Genomic DNA, 24848 nt, shown 5'->3' with positions numbered 1-24848 from the left:
AACAGTTGCACAGCAGGTTTTGCATATATTACAGCAGATTATTTAAATGCTGTTGAATACTCAAGAGCAATGCTCACTTGGAGACTAGTGAGAATGCATCGACACACACAGCAGGACAGGGGACCATCCGGATGGCGATGCGACCCAGCACTGCAGGGTAATGGACCCTCATCACGGTCTCAAAAGCCCCACTCAGCGTGTTCACATCTGCCTGCTTGCTGTTCTGTTCACCTGCAGACAAACAAGAACACGGTCAAATGTTTTGTTTTGTAGGACTCTAGATCAGTGGTTCCACCCTTGAAAATAAAGCGATCCGATCTATTGTCACAAGTTTGTCATTTGTCAACAAGACATTTTCTTTCTTACATTGCTTCATGTGAAGAAGGGTTAAAACTATCTGGTATTCCAGGTGTTTCTGGTGTCTATCTGGGTCTTTAGCTGCTAAATGCTCCACTATGTTCACCAGGTAGTCGCTAACTTTGTCTGCCTGCCGTTATGTGCTTTGCAGGTAGTGTGTCGTTTTTTTTTTTAGAGCTATTTCACTGTAAACAGCTGCTGGAAACGACATTATGAAATCTGTGAGAGTGAAGCGAAACAAAATAAGGTTGTTGCCCCCCTAACCAAAATATGAGCTGAAAGACGCTAAAACGCTCCGTAGAGCTGACAGGAACTGCAGAGTTCGTGTTAATTCTCTGTAGGTTCGTCACTACAACCGACACCTTTCAGATTACACAGCCTTTTGATCCATTGTTATTATAAAAATATTGATTATAGCTGCTTTAATTACTCATGGAATTAGAAGTGTGACTTTCATAATAATGTTACAGGATTTGGTAGCTGCTGTACCAGAGCCAGTGTCCAGAATGTTTCCTCCATGCAGGACCAGAACGAGGACGTGAATTTTGGACGGCTGGAGACACTGCTGAGACGAACAATCCTGCAGGTGAGACAGAGAGGAAGGAAACAGGAAACGGGGTTAATCGGGATGAAGTAGCGAGCAGATTACAGGAAAACAGGGGGAAAGGACAGAAGGGCACAGAGGAAGACAAATGAGCAACATACAGGGCAAAATACGGGCTAAAACAATTTGATCCGACTGACAATAAATTAATCAAAAACAATTTTGATAGTTGATTAATCATTTGTCATTTATGAAGTAAAAATGACAACCATTCAGTGGTTCCACCTTCCGCAATGTGAGGATTTGCTGCTTTTCTCTGTTTTAAATAATTGTAAACTGAATATCTTTGGGTTTTGGGCTGTTGGTCAGACTAAATAAAGCAATCTGAAGAAACAGGAAACAGCAGCTCGCTTGTGGTGGGATATTTTGCCTTGAATGTGGGTTCTAATTTCAGGACAAACTGAAAATTAGGGGCACCTCTACAGCTCACTAATAAACATGTTACATCTCATTTAATCCCAACAAAAACCAAAGTGTAAAAACATCAATTCGTCGTTTTACAGGGGTTATGTGTTGGAGTATTTCTTGGTCGCGACCAGTAATTTCCTGGAATCTCCGCTGGTTGCCTGGCAACTGCTCAGAGCCAAGAAACAGTGGATTCTGTATTATTCTACACGAAATTTAATCTATTTTAATGTTCTCTTAGAAGTGTAGATCTATTCTTAAGACGTCTAATGTCATTCTACTCTCTTCTGTTGGAAGAACTGTGCACTACAGGACTGAGACTTACATTTAGTTTTCTGGAAAACCTGATGGATTGATGTCCTTGCCTTTTTGAGACACAGCACTGGACACAAAGAGGAGGAACACGCACCCAAAAACAGCATTTATACAAACTCACACTCTGTAACCTGTGAAAGCCTATTTTAGTGCAAAGCGGTAGGTCTTGAGCTCACGGACATGGTTCATATGTACAGCAGCGCAAAGTGTAAAAGGTCTGGGTGAAGTGGAATATAAATCGAAGGGTGTGGTGATTAATAAATACACTCTCAGCCAATCAATGTGACGCATGAAAACAATAAATAAACAAATGGAAAGACGCTTCTTAAGGAACTCGTGTAGTTGTCTGGAAGGTGCAGAGTGGCACAATGTGATTTATCAGAATCAGAATCAGCTTTATTAGCCAAGTATGTGTACACATACAAGGAATTTGACTCCTGTTTTTCGTACAGTGACGATATAAATACGTAGTTTGGCCGTTTATATGATCGCATCAATACCACACTTTTGCAGTTTTAATTCTACTCTATCTCATGTTGTAAATTGTCGCATCATATCATAAAATGTGGCACAGCAGTGTTTGACACACAGGATTAATGAGCTCCGGTAATCTGACGTCTCCCACATACACAGACAGAATACCGAGTTTTATGTGTGTCTCATCTGAATGAAACCTGTGCACTTCTTGCGTTGGTCGTTGCTCCGTCACAAAAATAGGGCCCTTAATCTTTTACTTCTGGTGAAATAAAACTCAGCTGATGGCTGCAGTAGAGAGTGGATCCTAATTTCACTACACTGGCAGGATGACTGAAAGCTAATTCAGGAGGAGGAGTATTATCTACAAGCTATTTAATTACGGGTGTTAGTGTGTGAGTGAGACATGAATGAAATGAGAAAAAGTGAAGAAACTGTACCTCCATCTGCCTCTCCTCATTACTCATCACAGCATACTCCCCGTCCGACTCCTGATACAAAGCTTCTGTGAAAACATAATTCATTCACTGATATTTAAAACAAAAGATTACTAACTGTAAATGCAAGTCCTGTGGTCCTTTTTATCAGATGTGTACGTAAATGAGTTTCTAACAGAAACACAAGGAGAGTCACCTACCTTGTGCTTCATCCACCTCTATTGTTTCTATCTTGTCCATCAGATCATTGGAGCTCCACTTGGTGATCTCCTTGGCAAACATCTCCTCGTTGTCAGAAAAGTCCTCTGCAAGATACAGACCTCTAATGTAAATAATCTAAGACACTTCTCTGCTGGTCAAAACAGTCTCAGTCTCATAACACAGAATCAAAGATGACGCATATTTATGTGCTGTTTGTACGGCTGGACCCTTTTAAAACCTCCTCCAGGTCTCTGAGGTCTTCCGACCTAAAGTTGCTCCACCTTCTAGGCTGAAAAGCAAAGGGGATCAAACCTTTGCGTGTCATTCTGTCTGTGTTAAGACAACACAGGGGGCTGCGTTGGTGGGGGCATGTTGCTTCAGGTGAGACAATCCAGGAAGTCCGGTCTGAGTAACAGATCCTTGAATTTGAAGGCTTGAATTCGCACGCCAACAAACTGCACAGCATTTTATAACACTGACAGACAGGATTTTACAGCGTTATCACAAAAGCAGTTATCTTTGGTCGTGACAATCACAAGGTAAACACTAGAAATACAGCGTTCTCGTTACAAAGTAATCTACTATCAGGAATGTGCTATTGCACGTATTTGATTGGCCACTGCAGCGTTTGCCGGATGACGTCACGCTGCAGTCCGGCAAAAGCCAGAGTCTTCTGCGTCACTTGCTCATTCAAGCGAATTAGGGGGCTGCGTTTTTTCATGTAGGGTTGAAGTCGGTCTGAACGCGGCCTTAAACAGCCAATTTTTAACCTTGCCTTGAAAATTTTTAAATGTGCTTTATATATAAAGGGACTTGACTATTTTTCTGGCAGCTCTTTCGAAGAGCAAGACCATGTACTGTAGGTTTCATTCAGTGAATATAATATAAATTTAATGGTAATAATATAACCTAAGCACAATTGCTCCTCTATAAATCTGATGGTCTTATACATTTAATATTTCATGTTTCGATGCATTCATTACGGGGCGAAATGAGAACCAAAAGGGAACAAAACAGGATTAAGGATGGAACCTTTAGGAGCTCCACAGATAATATTCATCAGCCCAAACATAATGTTTGCATGCTGTAAAGCCAGAACGAAGCAGGAGGCACAACTGAAATATCATTTTTAGCGCTGTAACATAAAACAAATAGTGCATGTATAAAATACAGAATAATATATTATGTATCTTGCAGAAACTGATGATTTTACCGTGAGCATCAAAGAACTCATCGTCTGTACTGTCTTCTGAGTCTCGGGCGATGCTCTGCATCCTCCACTCTGAAATGCTCTGGTGAGACGGACTGCCTGTAATCATACACAACATGTTAAACTTACGAGAAAGGCGAGAGGTTTGCCAAAAGCTAATAAATGAGGTAAAAACCACAAACTCGTCCTCACCGCCTCTCTTAGATGACCTGTTGGAGGATCTAGAGGATGTTGACCACTGCTTGGTGAGCTCCCCTCGTGTCTCCAATGAATCTCCCAGCTTTCCTCCTCCTCCTTCGGCCTCTGCAGCCGATCCCACAGTCTCAGCTCCCTGCTCCTGGTCCTGGCTAACGGAGGAGCCGTGGGTCTCCATTTCCCCCTCTTCATTCAGGCTGTAGTGGGCCATCTTCTTAGCTAAAGCCAGCTGGGTCTCCAGCTCCAGCTGCCTGATGTCCTCGATGGTCAGGCCGTACCACTCGTCCTGCCAGCACCACGCCTGCCGGTGGGCTCGAACCATCACTTTACGCAGGCCTGGAAGGACGGCAACAAGGATTTATTGGCGTGTCAATTCATTTTAGTGAGGAAGAAATCATATTTCTGTGACATAAATCAACTAAAGTACAGTATGTAGTTATGGTTGGGAAATACAGAAAGCTGGTCAGAGATTTACAGTTAAGAACGGCATGTCAGGTAAAGGTCCAGCCAGGTAAAGGGTGTAGGTTCGGTTTCAGACATGAGGAGGGGCACAGTGAAGCCTGGTGTTCTTCAACCAGACAAAAATAAGGGAATACTATTTAGCAAATAACACATCGTAATAAAGAGTGAATTAGAAATTTGTCCTAAATGTCTGTATTTTTACTGCACACTAATACCGGTTGCATTGATAGAAACCTGAGACTGAACTGATGCTACAGTAGATTTACACCTCTAACCAGAAACTGCAAGAATAAAAAATAAAATAAAATAACTAAAACATGCAAAAACTTTAAGACTGAAATGTAGTTTTTGTCATTAAAAATCAATTCTTGCCTCAGGAACACTGTCCTTTGTTCAAGTCGCGTCTTTTCATCAGAATAATAAAATTACACATTGTCACCTTTAAATCGAAATATTTTTAATTGTTTTTCTTTTTTCCAAAAACATGCATGGTGTGTAGTTTTTCAGCCCTGAGTAGTGTCTGCAGAGCTTCCTGTCAGCCCCAACAGGCTCATCCTGGGGCAGAAAAAGCCTTATAAGGCTGCTTTGCTGCTTTTGGAAAACACTTTTTCACTTTTTTAATACTGTTTTGTTTTGTGTTTTTATCAGCTCTCATCTGGATTTTAGCAGCTGGATAGTTCAAGGACACTGTTAAGAGAAATTGTAGTCAAACTGAAACTGTAAAGTAGACGGCGGACTAAAATAGGATTTTGGAAAGTCAGACGGACACAATATAGTACAATATTGAGGTACTTGTTCTTGACTTGAGTATTTCATTTTCCTGCTACTTGTGAAGAAATATTGTACTTTTTACTCCACTATGTTTATTTATTTTAGTTATTTAACAGATTCAGGCTTTACATATATGATCAGTTTATAAAATATGATGTTTATCAAATCAGATCTCTCCCTTGCACAACACATGTTGATCACAATGACATTGCCTGATTAAAAATGTTATTTATATATATATGAAAACACATTCCAAATCAAAACTAAAAGACTGGAGGAAACGAGACTGAAAGGTGATCTGTCAAAGGAGATTTAATTTTAATCAATGTCTTTCTCTTGATGAACTAAACAAGCACCAGCTGGTTATAAAACCGTAACCCTCCAAGCAGATCATCATTAAAGCAACCAACCTGGCAATAAAAGCCAATATTAGCAAACAGAGAAAGCTATTATATTAATATCCAGTGAAAATAACCACTAACGCATTATGACATTAGGCATGAACTTAGATTGCTGAAATGAATGATTATTAAAGCTTGAAACGTTCTGCATTACACAAACCCAAAGACAATTTCAGCACAATTTAGAATAAAGACACCATGTTAGAACTGCTGTGTGATAATATTATTCATTATAATATGAATCACGCAGATGAGATGCAGTTTAGAGGTCCAGTAAACAGCTGAAGATGAAATTAGAATAAAAACAACGGAAAAGTTCCTTGAAAGCATGTAATTGGCGGTGGATGCAACGGGAGAAAAAAAAAAAAGCACATTTTGTGGTTGAAGTTCTGCTGACTAGACCACCGAGTGAGAATGCCATGAAGACAGAGCAGCTGCTGCTTCATTAGCCTGGACGTAAATGCTGTGACGGAGTGAGCAGAGGGCTGAGAGAGTGTATAAACAGTCTTAAATCACAGCAGTGAAACAGAAACAGCCCAACACTGGCAGGAAATTAATCCAGTCTGCTGTGTTATCTCAGGGAGCCAGACTCTTCTCTGTGCTCCTGCCTTTCAAACACTTCCTATACTGTCTCAGCCAGGTTTCTTTAGCTTTTTATTTATTTGCGTTACCTGTCCTCTTACGATTCCTCACACTCACCTTGTACACCATTTTCTTTTTCAGTATTTTCCCCTTATCTCTCTCTCTGCTCCACACCAGAGTGTTTTCATTAATCGGTGGTTAATCATTACAGAGATCAGGTCTGTTGTTTTCTCATAGACCTGCTAGTTACACACAGGTACAAAGAAAACGGAAAGATCCTGAAAAACATTAACCTTTTTATGGTTATCCTAACTTTTTTGGGGTTATTCCAAAATGTTCAAGGTTATCATTCTCAGGGTTATCGTGACTTTTTGGTTAATTATCAACTTTTTCTGCATTATTCCTGTCTTTTTTAGGGATTATTACCAACTTCTCATGGTTATCCTTGACTTTTTAGAGTTATTAACTTTGAAAGTTATTCCCACATTTCAGTATTATCACTGACTTTTCAGTTGTTTTTTTTCTTGGCTTTCCACGGTTATCTTTTACTTTGTAAAGTTATTCACAATTTTTTAAGGTTTGCAGTGACTTTTCCAGGGTTATTCACAACTTTTCCAGGGTTATCACTGACTTTTAGGGTTACTCACCAAATTGAGGGTTATCCCTTTTCAGGGTTATTCCTATATTTTCAAAGTTACCTACAAATTTCCACAGTTATCCTTGACTTTTTAGAATTATTTTAAATTTTTCAGCATTGACCCTGACTTTTTTGGATTATTCCCAAATGTTTCAGGGGCTATCATCAACTTTTCAGGATCATTTCCATCTTTTTCTCCTTTTTCTCTGACATTTCATGGTTTTCCCTGATTTTTCAGGAATATGTCTGATTTTTCAGGGTTAACCGTAAGAGAAGAGAAAAAGGACCTTAAAGGTGAATTGTGTTTGACTCTTAAGGACACACACACACACACACACACACACGCGTACAATCTGCCATACCTACCCACGTCATGTATGAAGCGTTCGATCTTGGACTGCATGCCCCAGTATCTGAACTCCACTTTGCAGAGCTTGTAGGCACACATGACGGGGCTTTGACCGTGATTCTGGTTGATCTCCTCGATCCAGTCGTCTGACAGCGGACCCCGTTTGGTCTTGACTGACTGATACAGCTTAGGGTCTTCTTCCACCAGATATTCATGAGGAGGGATGTAGTCCTTTACGATGTCTATAGGGTCTACAAGGGGCACAAAATTATAACAAATCATGCAAATGCAAAACTGATGCATATCTGAGCAGCAGGACAGATGTGACGACGTCCTGACTGAACACCAACCTCAAGAGTTGTGTGTGTGTGTGTGTGTGTGTGACTTTTATGTAATCACTCCCTGCAGGGAACGTGTCTGGAGCAGGCTGCACATTTCTCCTGCACCCCAGTGAATTTTAGTATTCAGAGGCTCAACACAAGCCTGTATCCCTCTGCATCTCACTGTCTGCGTTTTCGCTGCAAATAACATTGTGTAAATTTGATTCCTGATCCTGTTTATGAGGAGATGTCGATCTGCCAGTGGATCCAAAAGGCACAATATAAGAGTACACTTAGATAGACTTACCTACAGTCCTCTGTCGCTTTTCAGCAGAGGACATATTGAAGACATCCACTTGATTTCCAGTGTCTGGTTTATAATACGTCTCAATGTCTATAGAGAATTTCTCTACAAAGGGGCAGGTGTACCTGAGAGACAAAACACAAGCGGTTGCTTAGAAGTATGGATGCACCATCACTTTGGCAGTTTATGGCAAAACATTTAAATATTTGAAGGAATACACCAATGTCTAGAACTGTCTATTCTAGCCTATTCAAAAACTGTCACACGCCGTCGCTGAGCGGGTAACAATTAATTTTCTCCAGTGACAATGCCTCAGCCGCTCCTTGAACTGAGGTTACATTTATTTGCCAATCTTTATTTGAAAATGTATATTTCACAAACGGGTGTGTGCCTTTTCAATTGGCACACATAGCTGTGCTCACAATCCATTTGATTCCCCTCAGCGGGGCCCCAGAGCTGTCAGCCGGAGAGTCGGTGGGATGCTATGGATTGTGACAAACTGCAGCAGATGACAGTTGAAAGATGACGGGGAGCGATTGTGCTGCTCTGCTGGCAGATGGGAATTTACCATTATATGAGCACTGCATCACGTTTCACATACGCTTAAATGTGTGCATGTGATTATGCTGCCCTACTAAGCCAAAACACAGTGACTATATTCATATTAAACTGAATTAAGACCTGGATTAGACTTTTTGACATCTGTTTTTTTTACAGTAAATTGTGCTGAAGTTAAATAGAAAACACAGAACAGTACATAGCAACCACATTTACCCCCCCATCTCCATCACAACAGTCAGTCGGCACATCATTATCATCACAGTGATGATCATACAAGATGAACAGGAAAAGAAAATAATTATATGTATAGATTAGATTAGAGATTAGTCTTTATTGTCTTTGCACAGAGTACAAGTACTGAGACAATGAAATGCAGTTTAGCCTCTAACCAAAAGCGCAAAAAGCAGTGAAGTGCAGAGTAGTGTACATATATATACATATACATATATATATATATATATATATATATATATATATATATATATATATATATATATATATAGTGTTAATGAATAGAATAAACAGTAAGGGGAAGATATGAATACTCTCGAAAATTAAAGCTTATAGCAGTTCTAAAGCTCAGTGACATAAAATTTTAAAAGAATATTCATTTCATGAATATTTTTTCAAGCAAAAATAATCAAACATTTCCTGATTCCAGCTTCTCAAATGTGATAATTTGCTGCTTTTCTTTGTCTCGTGTGACAGAAAACTGAATATTTGGGGGTTTGAACTGTTTGTGGGACAAAACAAGTAATTTGAATATGTTGTTTTTGGAAATTGTGACAAACTTTTCACAATTTTCGGACACTTTTATAGACAAAACTGATTAATCGAGAAAATTGGAAGATTATTCGATAATTAAAATAGCTGTTAGTAGCAGGCGTACTGCATAGCCAAAAGCATTTGTACTGACATCCTTCACAGAGAGCAGAGCGTCCAGATGCAGCTCCCATTTCTGATAAGATGAAACGGGAGGAAACACTGGACTGTCGGGGGGAGGGGTGGTTCGATCAGATTTGATTTGACACACAACTGTCAACCCATTTTGATTCAAATGTTGCTTAATCCTGATTGGTGCACGGAAGTACGTGACATCGCCTATTTCCACCTGAGCCCCGCTCACCTCAAACCAGTCAGAAGAGCACAGACAAAAACACAAATACATAAATCTCTTATGTGAAATAACCACAACTGAATCGTGTGTTCGACCCCTTTGCTCATAGTAAGAAGGTGATTAAGAAAATGTGTTTTCAGCGCATTTAATGACTATTTTGTGCTAAAATCTAATGGAGGGGCTACAAAGCTTTGGTGACGTCCTGCAAATCTAATTTATGAGATTGACATCAACTCTACTAACTTGCTGCATAAAATCTTGCTGGTCTGAAAAAGTAGCTAGATTGGTCAGTTTGGAGAAATTAAGTTATCGGGAGGATATAAAAAGTTGGCAGCAGTGCGTCTGATTATTCAGCTGAAATTGTTCCAAATAGAAAAAACAGCTCCATCAGCAATGTCAAGTGAATTGTATTTAATTCGTCAAATTTATGAGTCTAGAAGCTATATGATAAAAACCATTAACAACGTTTTATTACTAAAAGGTCAGTCTTTGTACTTTAGATAATGCCAGCTGCTCTGAAATCACTTAATGTAATATATGCTTAAGTGTTAATGTGGAGCAAATGTTTTAGCACGGGCTCAGGGATGATTTTAGGGTTGGAGCAATTTTGCAATATCTTCATGCCTTGCAGATGGTCATTCATCATTTCTAATATCTGTGTTATTAGTGATTTTCCTCCTCCTTTTTGTGTGGTTGTCTCACCGGGTTCGTGTATAGGGGTAGGCGTTCCAGGACTCCTCCTCCACCCGAAGGGCAGCTTGGGGCAGAATGGCACAGAACCAGGACGGGATGTGTTTGCCGATGTGATAGACCTTGTGTGTGTACTGACCCGAGCCTCCGGGGCCGTCCTCGTAAGGCTTGTTCTCCAGGATCTCCACCCCGCTGCCCTCGCCACAGCTCTCCTCTCGGCTCTTTTTCTGCAAGGCGGCAGAAACATGACAGGACAGAGGGAGGAGGGAGACGTAGGATCTGCTTAGGTTCATCAAAAATGTAAAAATAAAAACAATCAACATTTTGTTATATTATTTCACGGGCGTAGGTTTGGTTTCAGCAGTAGGGAGGACACAATAAAATCAGAGGTTCTTCAACATTAAGCCATTTCCTGAATTTTATTGGTTATTGTGTTTTTGGCAACAAAAAATAAAAAAATTTAAATGCTACCTAATGTACCTGTACTTTCCATTTTATGCAACTTTTTACTCCACTACATTTGTCTGACCGCTTTAGTTCCTTTGCAGATTACAACTTTTCATCCCCTTCATATCGAGTGAAAACCTGCAAATGTGGTGATTGGGAATGTTTGTGATGAACTGAAGGATGAAGAGTTTCCTTTATGCGCTGAGAAAACTCTCCTCCTTCTGAAGCTGAATAAACTCTTTAACCCCCCCTCGGATCAGCTGGAAAACGCATCGTCACAGAGCTGAAAACAGGCTGTTTTTCTCATGAAAAGTTGACTTTGGTTTTGAATGCAGGACTTTTACTTGCAGTGGCGTATTTTCACAGTGTGGTATTAGTACTTTTACTTAAGTAAAGGATCTGAATACTTCTTCCACCACTGATGCTTTGTAAACTGCTGCATCATTAATCCTACTTAAAGTCACAATTCGGTTTCCTTGATAGAGATCTGAAACTTTACGATTAATAAAGTTGTAAATAAGAAGATAATCAAAACAGCCCCTTTGTTCATTAAGATTAAAAACACTTTTGGTTTATAAAGCAAAGACGCACTTTTTTGTGCCTTTTCTTGAAATAATGTTGCACTTCCATCTTTTCAACTAAGAGCACTGAGATTTTCTGCCTTAGCTTTGATTTATGCTCGATTCTCGCGTGTTTTTGGATAATATTAACTGTGAATAAAAACAATCGTAGCTTAGCAACAGCAGCTATAGGCTCAGCAGGTCTGTCAAGCTTTGGATTTTTGCACATGTTAAAGGGATGTTCAAGCGGCCCTATTAAGAGCGACACACAGCATTTAAAGAGTTTGGAAGGTATTGTTTTTTTTAACCTTTCAGGACATAAAATACAAGAGCAAAAGTGTAAAGAATGGATTAAACTGTGTGGGGTTTTTTTGCTCTAACATGAGCTGCAATGTCCGGCTAACTAGCTTACTTGCTACAGTAGTAACAGACCGTCACTTCCAAGGTTAATAAGGAGCATTTTCATACTACATTATTTTGTGGGGTTACATATAACATTAAAAAAAAACATCTTCACGATAGATTAACCACTGTGTAGAGTTTAAATTCAATGTGTGGAAGCTGATCCTGGATGCTGCTACAGGGTTTAGGCTAACGTTGGCGGCTCTGTCCTGCTCTGTTGGATTTGGGGAAGCTTCGCTGCACTCAAGCCAACGTAAACCCGAAATAGCGTTAGCTACATTTGTCAAACACATCAGTTAGTCCTCATCCCAAAAGCCTTTTCTCTTGTAACGTTTGAAGTAAGATATGATATGGTAAGTATGTAAGATAAGCAGCCATCTTATCTTACTTTACTATTATAATAGTAGGACTAACTAGCTCTACACTGCAACACAAGAGCAATGCTGTTTCTTCATTTCCATATATTCTACATGGATCATCAGTTGGTGAGGATGCTAACTTGTTGCCTGGGACCTGTTATCTTTAGCCTGCTAGTCTGTTAGCATGATATCATGTATGGAACCATATTTAAGACCCTTTTACAGCATAATTTCAAACAAGTTAGCTTGAAACATTAAAAAGTCACCCAGAGCAGAGACAGCATTTTCAACCGACTCATGGAGCCAATAAAACCTGCCAATCAAGGACCCATTGCTTTAAAAACTACAAACTGCATATCTACGCAACGACGGGTGTAGCAACAGTCGGCGTAGATGAACGTATCAACATTTTTATAATCTCTCACACTGTTAAAGAGATATTTTAGTGAGTAAATCAAACTGAAAGTGTAAAAGTGAGGGGGACAAAAATACATCCCCAGTTATTTTGCTAAATGTGGGTTTGAGAGGTAATTCAGTGCAGAAACAGCCAATACAAGCAATGAGTCTATCCAGACTTAGCCTGACACACACACCCTCCCAGCCTCCCTCCTCTCCTTTAACTTCCCCCTTACACAGCACTCCTGTCTCTCATTCAGGTGTTGTGCAACCTTGTGAAATCCACCTCCCTCACAGAGCTGGACGGATGATGCAGCAGAGGCAAAGTGATGAGCTGGAAAGAAAAAAGCTGCCACATGCTTTTGTTATAATTCTTTTAGTCACCTCTTATTTATACTCTACATCTGTTTTTCTCTTCTTCAAATCTTCCTAATACCTCCACAGCTCACTTGGCCTCTTATTTTTCTCTCCTCTCCTTCTGTGCTAAATAATCCGAACTCTTTAAAGAGGAGGTGAAACCAATGATCTTCCTTTCTCCCCAGCATGTAACATCCTCTGATAAAAGGCAGCAGATGGTTCAACCCCACAGATCCTGTAAGACTGAGCTGTGTGTATTAAGCCTGTTGATTCACAGAGGGAGCCGTGGATTACGGCATCAGTTTATAAACACACTACATCTCCTTAAGAGGCTCTCCATTTAGACTGTAACCGTTGGGTTGTTACACTCAGCTGTAACACATGCGAATGCACGTAGTGAGTTTATTTGGCTGGTAAAATATATTAAACCCCTACAGGATCTGCTATAGGAGCCCAATTATCTACGTTTAAGTTTTAGGAGAGGCTCTCAACCAGCACTGAAATGATTCGTCAATGAATCGATTAGTCTATGTACACACAATTTGTGATCAAAGTGATTAATTTATTAAGGAAAAATGTCAAATGTTCTCTGTGTCCATCTTATAAAATGTGCGAAATTTGCTGATTTGCTGATCACTGTAAATTCAATATCTTTGCATTTTTGACAAAACAAACACTTTTAGGACATCAAGTTGGGCTGCAGGAAATTGTGATGGCCATTTTCCACTATTTGTTTGACATTTTATAGCCATGAATTTTCAATTCATCAATAAATTAAAGGAGCAGTGTGTAGGATTTAGTGGCATCTAGCAGTGAAATTGCAGATCGCAACAATTTGAATACCGCTCACCTCACCCTCCCCCTCCAATAGTGTAGGCAAAACTATGGAGGCCGCGAAACTCGCAAAAAACACAAAAGGCCCTATCTAGAGCCAGTGTTTGGTTTGTCCATTCTGGGCTACTGTAGAAACATGGCAGTGCAACATGGCGACCTCCTGTGGAAGGGGCTCCTCTGTAGATAGGTAACGAAAACAAGGGCTTATTCAGGTGAATCTACACTAATGAAAACACTTAAAATATTATATTCTTATTTTCAGGCGATTCTACACTAATGAAAACATGCTTATAAATATTATATTACATTTCTGCCAATAGCTCCTCCATCTTGCGCTTCAATTTTAATCTACAGGTTTGTTTAGTGTTTGTTCAAATCTGTGTGCTTTCTGTTAACCCCCAGATCATTTTTAGTTAAGGTGACATGAGGGAATGCCTCATGTCAGCCGCCCGCCAACTGTTAGCAGAAACACTCTTATAATAATTTTCTAATTTTATAATGTGGATCAGTCATGCCTGGCCGATACCCAATCCGATCAAGGTCAGTATCGGCCCTGATACGATCAGTGTATCCCTATTAATTACCTTGATACAAATACACACACCGATGATGGAGCAGGTACTTCCAGGTGCCAATAATCAGTCAAAACATGTGTCACCTGTATGTTTCGGTGCCCAGCTGGTCCAACATCACATCCATGATAAACGCTTTTGATGTAAACTGGTGCTGAAAATATAAATTACCTAACGCACTGTAGTTCTAATCAATTAATAAAATCTTTGTTTGCATAGACTACTATGTTTTAATCTTACTGCTGAGTCAGTGTGAACACTGTCAGTACTGTAGACACCATATCATGGTTTGTAACTGATGATTGAAAAGCTGTTTTATTCCTTCCATTGTAAGGTGCTGCGGGTCGAGGAACAGCACTATGTGAATACAAATCATCGTGATCATTATTAACAGCAAGAGTGGGGCGCTCGGGGTCAAGAATGAGAGCTCAGATTGAACACGGAGCTCTCTCTCCTGAAGACTTTGGGGAGGGGATATCAGTAATGAAGGTCAGAAGAGGCAAACAGCTGGAAAATTGCTGTAATCTAGCAGGTAATGTAATTTAAGTGAGGAGCTAAGGGCCTTAAATTACCTTCTCGTGTCTGCGTCCTCTCTGCTGCAGCACAGAGGATCTGTATTAATAACACACATCTTAGAGCAAAGAGCTGTCGACTATACAGCATTTCCCCGGGGACTGTGAGGAGGTTTATGGATCTTTATGAAAACGAATCAGGTGATGCTACGAGAAGTCTGACACTCTCTACAGGTCTTCATTGTGTAGAAAACCGAAGATATTCTCTTGCACAATAGTCCAAACAGTCAAAGACTGACTATCTAAAGATGGTACTGATCAGCGTCCTGCAGTCAGCAGTGTTAATATATCCACCTCATGGTAATATAACCTTCAATTCCCTGTGCTGCTGTCATGTGCAACAATAGTGGAAGCTTTTCTAAACCAAGGCTGCTGCTGAGGTTTGTGGGTTCAGGTGTTTGTCATCAAAATCAAACACACACACACAACAGTTGAGGCATGAAAGAAGCCAACAAGAGTCTACAGCGGCTCTGTGAGGCTGTACTTAAGAGCTAAATGCTAACGTCAGCGTGCAAACATGCTCACAGTGACAATGCTAACATGCTGATGTGTAGCAGATATAATGTTCACCATCTTAGTTTGGTGTGTTAGCATGCTAACATGCGCTGATAAGCACCAAATATAGCTGAGGCTGACAGTTTTGAAGGTATTTGATCATAAACCAAAGTACCAAAGGACATGAATGAGTTGCTCACTGTCCTCCCGGATCCAAATTCTTCATATATGTTTACAATCTACCTATACTTTTGCAATCCTGAGTGTCCATACTGTAATTTTACTATGTTGGTCTATTCTGTACACATTACATGTACTGAATGTCTGTCCATCCTGGGAGAGGGATCCCTCCTCTGTTGCTCTTCCTGAGCTTTCTTCCATTTTTTTCTCCATTAAAGGGTTTTTTTGGGGAGTTTTTACTTATCCAGAATGAGGGTCTAAGGACAGAGGGTGTTGTACGCTGTACAGAGGAAAATTTGAGATTTGTGATATTGGGCTATATAAATAAAATTGACTTGACTTGGATGTCTGTACAAAACTTCACAGCAATCCATCCAGTACTTGTTGAGATATTTCACTCAAAAACATAAATGTCATGGTGGAGCTACAGCAGAAGTCATTGAATCACCAAAGCCAGTCCATTCAGTCGATGCTTGAGATATTTCACTAAATAAGTGTAAACTTTGACCTGCTGGTGGCGCTAGATGAAAGTCAGGGGATCGTCAAAGTCATTAGGATTCATCCTCTGGGCACCATGAATGTCTGAATCAAATTTCATGGTAATCCATTCGATAGTTGTTGAGATATTTCAGTCTAAACTGGTGTCGTAGACTGACCGACAGACGACACTGTCCTCCTTACAGCCGAAAACTAAAGAGGAGAAATTCAGGTCGAAGCTAAGATCAAATAGTGATCTGCAGAAGGTTGAATCAATGTTAGGAGACTAAAGAGACGAGTGATACAAGTTCCAAAAATTCCACAGTCTTAACCAACCTTTCTGAACAGAGTATGTTAAAGCTGCTTTTGTATTGCTGCAATAAATGACCTTAACGCGTTTATGTTTTCTCCTCTCAGAGAAAATGTGCAGGTGAGGAAAGACTGAATAAAAAGTAAAAACTCTACAGATCCGTATTTTCAGAATAATTTCTCAAAACATTCCTAAGAAGTTTCCTGGAAAGAAATATGTTATTTGGTACTAATTACAGGGAAAAACGAGAGTGTTCAATAAGCAACTTTAATTAATTGTTGCGTAACCTAGGGAGTCTTTAAGTTGGTGCACAGCAGATCAGCTGAACATGCAAAAATGTGAAATTTGTCTACAGGCAAACAACATATATAAAGACTAAAGTTATCAATAATGAATTAATAATGAATTAATACTTATTTGGGTTTAAATGGAACTGTTCTTTCAAGGAAATTCCTATTTTTCCAGTAATTAGTACATAGTTCTTTCCAGGAATCTTCCCAGGAAATTATTGGGAAACTATCAGAAAAATATGGATCCGTAAAGTTAAGAGTTACCGAAGTCTTGAAAGTCCTTGAATGTAGTAAAAATCAGTGATTTGACGTTCTGAATAAAGCTGACTGTTTGACTACCAAAGATCTACATGAGGAAAGATGAGTCAGAATTGGGCCGCGAAGCGAGTCGAGGCACTTATCCAGTTTGACACACAGACGAAAACTGTTCAAGAGAAAGAAATAGCTAATACAATATATAACGCCTGACAGGAAAAGACAGACGAGCAGAAGAAGTGAAAGAAAACAGATCCAATGTACAATCTGAGAAGTGCTACTAGCTTTGGCAGACTCTCTGTGGAATTATAATGGGTCTGGCTTTGCTGAGGGTCTCGTTTCTGCCGGGCTGAGCCGTCCCTGAATAATTTATGTGACACAGCAAGGTTAGCATAAACCAGGGGTTCACAACTCCCCTCCTCAGGCCTGCGCTCAGTCCTACTGGAGCAACAGTAGAGCCTCATGCATCAAACGTTATCACTGGCTGCTCAGACATTTCATGCACCCACTCTTTTAGCTGTTCTCCCATTTTTCAAGTTCTGTGCTTGTTTTCTGGCAACACTCATGTTTCAAACTGTCAGGTCTCTGGTGAAATAACACCAACACGCCACGAGAACTCGCATACTGCAACAACAAGTGGACAAAATTATAAAAAGACAAGTGTAGAAAGTGTAGAAAAGCTAAAAGTGCAAGATCAGACGATATTTCACTTACATAAAACCATCATCAGGTCACATTAAGGACTGAGCAATCGCTTGTTTTTGGTTATTTTTTAGCTAAAATGTCGGTCTGTTGGTCTATCACCTCGATCCAGACTGAAATATCTCAACAACTATTTTTTTGTGAAATGTCTTTTCACTTTTGGATGGATTGCTCTGAAGGCTGGTGAACGTGGCGAATACTGTACCTACTAAACATCAACATGCTAGCATTGTCGTTGTCAGCACGTTGTTGTTAGCATTTAGCTCAAAGCACCGCTGTGCCTAAATACAGCTTCACAGAGCCGCTAGCATGGCTGCAGCTGTAACCTCAGCTATAATTAGCAAATTTGATTAGAAGACAACCTGTTTTAGGAGATGTCAAACACAGTAACATGAACAATCTGTGTAATGTAATCCAATAAATTCCACCTTTGCAAAGTTTAAAATCATTTTTTGTTGAAACTGATCTAACCCTATGGTCATTTTGAGGCTGTATGGTGGTGAGGTTGCACTGAAATGCTTCAGGTTTCTGAGACAGATGTTTTTTAAAAACTACTTCTTAATATATTTCTAGGGGTAATACACCTTGGATTAGCTTTTTTACAAAGACACTTGGAAACAAGGTTTTATTTTTACGTCCCCTGCGGTTCAATATATAGTAGGTTAAAGGTATGAGGCTGGAAATACTCTATTGTTCTGTTATTGTCAACAAATCCCATGAAAATACCAAAATCAACAGTGTTAGTCCATCTCGCAATACTTTCTGACTTCCCTACCCTGTCTGTGGCAATTAGCCCCCATTAGTTCCTACTGAAGACATTTAATTTCTTTCTCTTTTTTTGTTGTTTTCCAGAAATTTCTTTATTCCTAAAACAGCTGCTCACTGTAGTTTTTACTCAAACAAACAGGAGGAAATAGTGCATTTGTTGGGGACTATTTTCAGCGGCGGATTAATCCACATGTGGTGCTATAGTGAGTATTTGGGGAAGCAGGACGGTGTGTGTGGGACTGAGTCAGAACAAACTACACTGTGTGTGTGTTCATGGTGATGAAGGAACATGTTCTTCATCTTTTAACTGCTGGAAAAGTTATTTTCTTTCCCACAACAGAGAGAAAAGGGAGCTAAACACTCAAATCCATTATAACATAAGGTTGTTATTGTGTCCACCCCCCTGTACATGAGTGATGCATACAACTTTAACTGTATATTTAGAGCTAGACATAATGTTGTCATGGTAACGCCGACTGCACCGTCATATAAGCCCCCCCCCCCCAAACAAATGATGGCAGTGACTGCCATGCTGCAGCTGATGTCATGGTTACCGTGGCAACCGGCGCTCAACTGTGACGCTGAACAGGAGGAGGGGTCCGGCAGTGGATGTGTGTGTGTGTGTGTGTGTGTGTGTGTGTGCAGGTAATAATGTGCGTTATCAAAGCTGACATTCAGGAGGTTTGTTGAAGATCATTGTTGGGTATTTTATTCCATTTTATTTTAGTTTTATCTTTAATTGTCTGATTTTATTTGCCTCATTGCGTCCTGAAATGTTTTAATCCTGGTTCAACCATGCAAAGCACTTTGTAACTTTGTTTTGAAAAGTGCTGTATAAATAAAGTTATTATTGTTATTATTATTATTTGTCCACATGTGAATATTGTGTAATAAACCAAAAACCAAAGCTATTTCCTGCATTTATATACTGTGTATGTATATCATCTACCATAATAATGGTAGTATACAAAAATGCTATGTAAATTGCTGCAATATTACAGATTTGATAAATATGTTATGATGTTAAATGAAAAAAATCAAACTACTGTTTCCAAAGTCAACAGTGAACATTTAAACTCAATAAATAATGTTAAATAATCTATCCATCTTTACTACACAAAGCTCTGTCCTTTAATGCATTATCTTTCAGTGATGGTCAGTTCTAGCGTCTTTTCAGGAGAATTATCTGTAAATAAAAACTGATTTTAATCATTTTATTTTACGCCAAAATGCACAGGACGGGGCAGAGCGTTTTTTCAGCCCTGAGTAGTGTCTGCAGTCTTCTTCACAGGCTTTTCATAAAAAAACCTCCCACAGGAGGATACGGCAGTCTGTGTGTTGCCTGAGAGGTATTTCTGTTATTTAGCTTACTCATCAGTGTACATGGGGTGGACAAAATAAAAGAAACGCATATAATGCAATAGAGTTCAACAGCACCGCAAACTGCATCCTCCAAAATGATCGTATAGTTGAATCAACACCTCTCTAAAACTGTTTTATTACAACCTTCATGGAGGGAGGACTGTTATATTAAACTGCATTAGTTTTAGCTGGGTGTCCCTAATGAACTGGCAACTGAGTGTAATTATAGGGGCAAAAATTAAATCACAAAACCAGCCAGTCAGGTAGAAGGTTTTGACTCATAAACTCCAAAGAAGGGGCGAAAATCCAATCATCTGGTTTATTAAAGAGGCCCTGCAGACACGTTTTAAGACACATGATCATTTGTGACAAAAAAAAGTTAAATCACCTTTTTAAAGATTAATATTCCTCAGCAGATGAATGTGAAAACAAACTCTGCACAGAGAAGCTCAAACATCCAAATAAAGTAGCAATAAACAAACACATTTTTGAGGCGACTTTAGCATCCTCATGTCAACAAGGTAAATCCCAACCTGTCTTTCTCGCTCTTTGATGTTGTTATGTGTTGCACGTTGTATTTCACTTTTTTCTTAACTACTTTGTCAAGTTTTTTTCGTTCTACCAGCACTGTGGGTTATATCACTAACTGCACACGCTCAGTAACAAAGTACACAAGTTTCAGAACATGAAGCCACACAACATCAATTAAATTTAAATAAATTTCCACTAACAACAAACAGAATTAACATAATCATTCAATTCTCAGTCCTATGTAATAATATGCACAACTCTATCATTTACAGTAAATTTTGGCTCTTTCAATAATCAGCAATTAATAAATTAATTAATTAATTTGTTTGCAAACACACTAAACTTAAATGCTTACTTTTCCTTGATTTATGGCTAATTTGACTAAAACGTGGTTGTCTGCGTTTACGCTTCTGCCTTTATTCACTTCCTACTCATAGGGAGAAAAAACATTTTCAGAGGAATTTTTAATGTGTGTATATGAGTGTGTGTATTTGCGCAAAATTATGAAATGAAACACAATCCACAGGCATATGGAGCACCATCTGGTCTGCAGAACAACACTGCCCCCGTGACCCTCTGACCATGTTCAGTATGACATGATGACACTTTAAACTCCTAACCTCCCGCTCGCCTTCACACACAAACCTGAACTCATGTTAGAAAATACTCCAGATTTCCAGCTTCCTTGTACTGCAGTAACAACACTGACTTCCCTCATCAAATGTCGTGGTTTTGGGTTTGTGTTCTGTTATTTCCTGTTTTATTTTGAAATAGTCTACTTCCCTCAAGTGTCTTTTAGTTTAGCTTACTTTGTTCTTTGTCACTTCGTCCCAGTTGCTATGTTGGTTTTGGCGTCCCTGGTGTTTGGACTTATATCTGCCTGTTACCTGTTTGGTACCTGTCTACCTGTACCTGCCAGTAAACTCCATTAAATCACTTAAATCATCGTGCTGCCTCTTCTGTCTACATTTGGGTCCTTTCCTGTTCCCTGTTTGCCAACATCGTAACATCAAATCCTTTAATTTCAGATAGTATAAACAGCTTTTTGTATTTTGTTTGTGTGTGATGTTATTATCTGAGGAAAACCACTCACCTGGATCATGTAGAGCTGAGCAATGCGGTACTCCTCCACACTCATCGGCATGGGGATGCGATACTCCTTAATCAGCATGGTTGTGCTTGAATTGGGCCGACAGACTCTGTGTGTGTGTGTGTGTGTCCAGAGGGGAAGGAGTGTAAGAGGGTAGACGCTCCTCTCGGTCGGCTTCGCTACCCAAGCAGCATGTTCAAACAGCGAGGATGGGAGTCATCGTCATTCACACCTGAGAAAGGAGAAAAGAAAAGACTTTCAGTGGGATACGAATATAAGAATATGTAGATTTTATTTTCCAGCATCACTTACAAACAGCATGTTTGTCTCAAGGATTAAACCCCCCGTACACAAGCCAACACATCCTGTGTGCGTCCTCCAGCCCTCCTACAGATCTATTACAAGGTAATCCACTGACCTAGCAACATCCCTGAAATCCCCCAGCAACCTAAATCCCAACTCTGTCTACACACTGAAGATTCAGCCAAGTTGTGACCAATGTAGCCTTTAAATCCAACAAAGCTCTCGTCTACTGTGCGGTGAACATATCGAGGTACTTGTAGTTTACGTATTAGTATCATTGTTATAAATAAAATGTTTTATTGTAGCCGCTTTAAGTACTATTTTCTTATTTTTTAAGTAAAAAGATCTGCCGGTCTTGTAAAAAATATTCCAACCGTTTTTTTTTTTTAAATGCAAAACTGACTTGTTTCAATTATTTTCTAAAATCAAGTTTCATTTTTCATAATTCTAGTGCCGCAATCTGCTTTATTCTTTCTTGTTTCAAGATACAGATGTTTTATTTATAGAACATTTTAAACAAGAATTAAATTAAATATATAAATAAGGTTTTTAGGACAAGATTTTTTTTATATAATATATAAATATATTATATATTTAATAAAATGGCTTCTCTGATGGTTTTTAATATATATATATATTAAAAACCATCAGAGAAGCCATTTTCTGCATTATGAATACTTTGAGTTTTGATACTTAAAGCACACTTTGCCGATAATACTTCTGCACTTGTACTTTTTACAGTGCTACATTGTACAGGCTTTGAATACTTCTTCCACCACTGATTCTCTGTGCGTTTCGCTGCTCTCCCTCTGTGTCCAAAAAGAAAACAGTGTTTAGGGTAATGGCTTGTCCACTGATGATTGTGAGGCTGCTGTGTTGTGAGGCTGTACGTGCACCTGCTGAGCGACCAGTCACATGAGTTTAGGAGAGTCACATGACAAAGGATACTCAGACAGATTAAGAGACTGAGTGAATCTGATGCTGTCTTAACATGAGAGAGAGAAGAGGAGGAGCTGAAATGTCAAATGAAAAGTGCTGTGTTTATCTGTGTGTAGCGTAGTGTACAGGTTGTGTCCCACTGTCTGTCCATCTGTGCATGATTAGGCTATGCGTGTTTGGTCAAGCTGCTGTAGCAGATGAACCGTAGAGGTCAGGAAGTACAGTATGACAGTGAAAGCAGCCTGGAAGCGCCTCCTGCCAACAACATGGGGCTTCATTAGCTTTTTAACATTTATTTTAAAGCTACGCTAGCCGGTGTGTCGGTCTGTTTGTCCACAGCTTTGATCCAGACTGAAATGTCTCAACAACTACTGGATAGATTGCCATGAAATCTGGTACAGGCATTCATGTTCCTCAGATGATGAATCCTCCTGACTTTGGTGATCCCCTGACTTTTCCTCTAGCGCCACCTTGAGGTACATATTTGTGGTTTTTAGTGAAATGTCTCAACAACTGTTGGATGGACTGGTATTGAATTTTGTTCCCCTCAGGATGAACTGTAATAACTTTGGCGAGCCCTTAACTTTTCATCTGGTGCTATCATCAAGGCAAAATTTTAATTTGTTTATAACCAAATACCTGCAAAAACAGACATTCCCATCAACCTCAGCTGTGCTTTGTGTTTTAATTAGCAAATGTTAGCATGCTAACATGCTAAACTCAGATGGTGAACATGGTCAACATAATACCTGGTCAAAAAAAGCATGATAGCATTATCTTTGTAAGCATGTTAGCTTGCTGATGTTAGCATTTAGCTCAAAGCACGGCTGTGACAAAGTACAGCCTCCAGTCCAAGCCGGGCTTATTCATTTCCTCTACCTTAGTAATTTAAAACTTTATTCAGAATATCAAAGATGGAGATTATGTAAGAAATTTAAAAAAAAAATGAAGAAACAAAGTTATAAAGAACTTAATCTTTAAATATGTTCTCTAAGACGTTAACCAATAACCAGGAAATTGTTGGTAAGATCTTCTAGCAAAGCCGACCAGCACATTTTGTCTCGTGATCAATTTAGTTAGTAGATAACATGCTAAAAATAGCCACACTCATTAAATATGTGGCATGTATTGTGTGATATAGTGCTTTGCTCTGTTTTATTTCATTAAAGTATATTGATTTTTCTGATGTCACCGGAGGTGGTCTTTATTTCAGGCCCACCTCCGGTTTAAAACACTGCGGGAAACCCTGAATAATAACTCTATAAATTAGCAGCACCGTGTCTTAGTGAAAATTGACCTCGGCTTGTTAAGATATTTGGGAAGATGAAGATTACATGACTGTCTGGTTGAGAAGAAGTGGATCTGTTTATCGAAAAGTTGTCATATAATTACCAACTGTACAAACCATACAGTCACAATTTCAAAAGAATTAAGGAAAAAATACAAAAAAACCACCATGCGAGTTTTCTTGAATATACAGTCAGTTGCTGACTAGCTAAAAACTGAACTTAAAAGAAAGAGGTTGACAATGCTAATGCCAATATGTACATGTTGTCACTTTATAGTAAAGCTTTAATTTTTTAATTTTGGAAATGGTTTGGAACCATTCCTCATTGTTTCCATAAGTAAAATATCTCAATAGTATAATTTAAAAAGATATAATTTAAAAGTTAATTCAGCTCACAGAGAATCAAGTGATATCGGTGGGTGTCATCATCATTTAGTCCTCTGAATCACAGTGAGACTTTCTATGTGAAATATTCTCCATATTCTGATCTTTAATTCAGCTGCGGGTATTAAAACTGCAGTGCTCTGTATCAACCATGAATGACCATTCGAATCCAAGCTGCTCTCCAGAGGCTGTAATGTACGACCTTATTTGCTGTGCTGGGGGGTTTGTACTCTGATACAATTACAGCAGGGAAATGGAGTGGCATTTCACACTGAATCCTGTGAAGAATAAGTCCTTGACCGACAGAAGAACTGCTATATATAGACACGCAGTAATCCCCATAAAGCAAAATGTGAGACAGATGAAAACTGACACACAAACAGATAGACGGATTGCCGTGCATGAAGACCGAGCCTTTTGTTTTTTTTTTATTTGCATCCATCAGCGAAGTGAGCTGTGAGTCAGCACATCAGATACAGAACAGATAAAGAACATAAACTGAAGAGGATGACTGTTACAGCGAGGACGTTATGTTATGAGGATGTTACTAGAGCTCATTACTAGAAGAATGTTACTATTTTAA

General features: G+C 39.2%; 1 protein-coding gene across 5 annotated transcripts in view; it reads right to left on the bottom strand.

The window, feature by feature from the left end:
- The window catches only part of LOC122865855 (membrane-associated phosphatidylinositol transfer protein 2), a 61884-nt gene that overhangs the window by 15809 nt on the left and 21227 nt on the right, over nt 1–24848 (bottom strand). For all 5 annotated transcript variants that reach the window (XM_044174792.1, XM_044174797.1, XM_044174794.1 and 2 more), the window contains 10 exons: nt 21355–21583; nt 10405–10619; nt 8028–8149; nt 7418–7651; nt 4196–4534; nt 4007–4102; nt 2793–2897; nt 2596–2660; nt 847–937; nt 78–231 (listed from right to left, as the gene is read on the bottom strand). In XM_044174792.1, coding sequence (XP_044030727.1) covers nt 78–231; nt 847–937; nt 2596–2660; nt 2793–2897; nt 4007–4102; nt 4196–4534; nt 7418–7651; nt 8028–8149; nt 10405–10619; nt 21355–21432 — 1499 coding nt within the window. In that variant the 5' untranslated portion in view covers nt 21433–21583. The remainder of the gene's footprint in view (nt 1–77; nt 232–846; nt 938–2595; nt 2661–2792; nt 2898–4006; nt 4103–4195; nt 4535–7417; nt 7652–8027; nt 8150–10404; nt 10620–21354; nt 21584–24848) is intronic.

Source organism: Siniperca chuatsi, linkage group LG18 (genome assembly GCF_020085105.1).
Source record: "Siniperca chuatsi isolate FFG_IHB_CAS linkage group LG18, ASM2008510v1, whole genome shotgun sequence".
Classification (NCBI taxonomy): domain Eukaryota; kingdom Metazoa; phylum Chordata; class Actinopteri; order Centrarchiformes; family Sinipercidae; genus Siniperca; species Siniperca chuatsi.
Note: the sequence above shows the minus strand (reverse complement) of the source record. Positions and strands in the feature narration are given on the sequence as shown.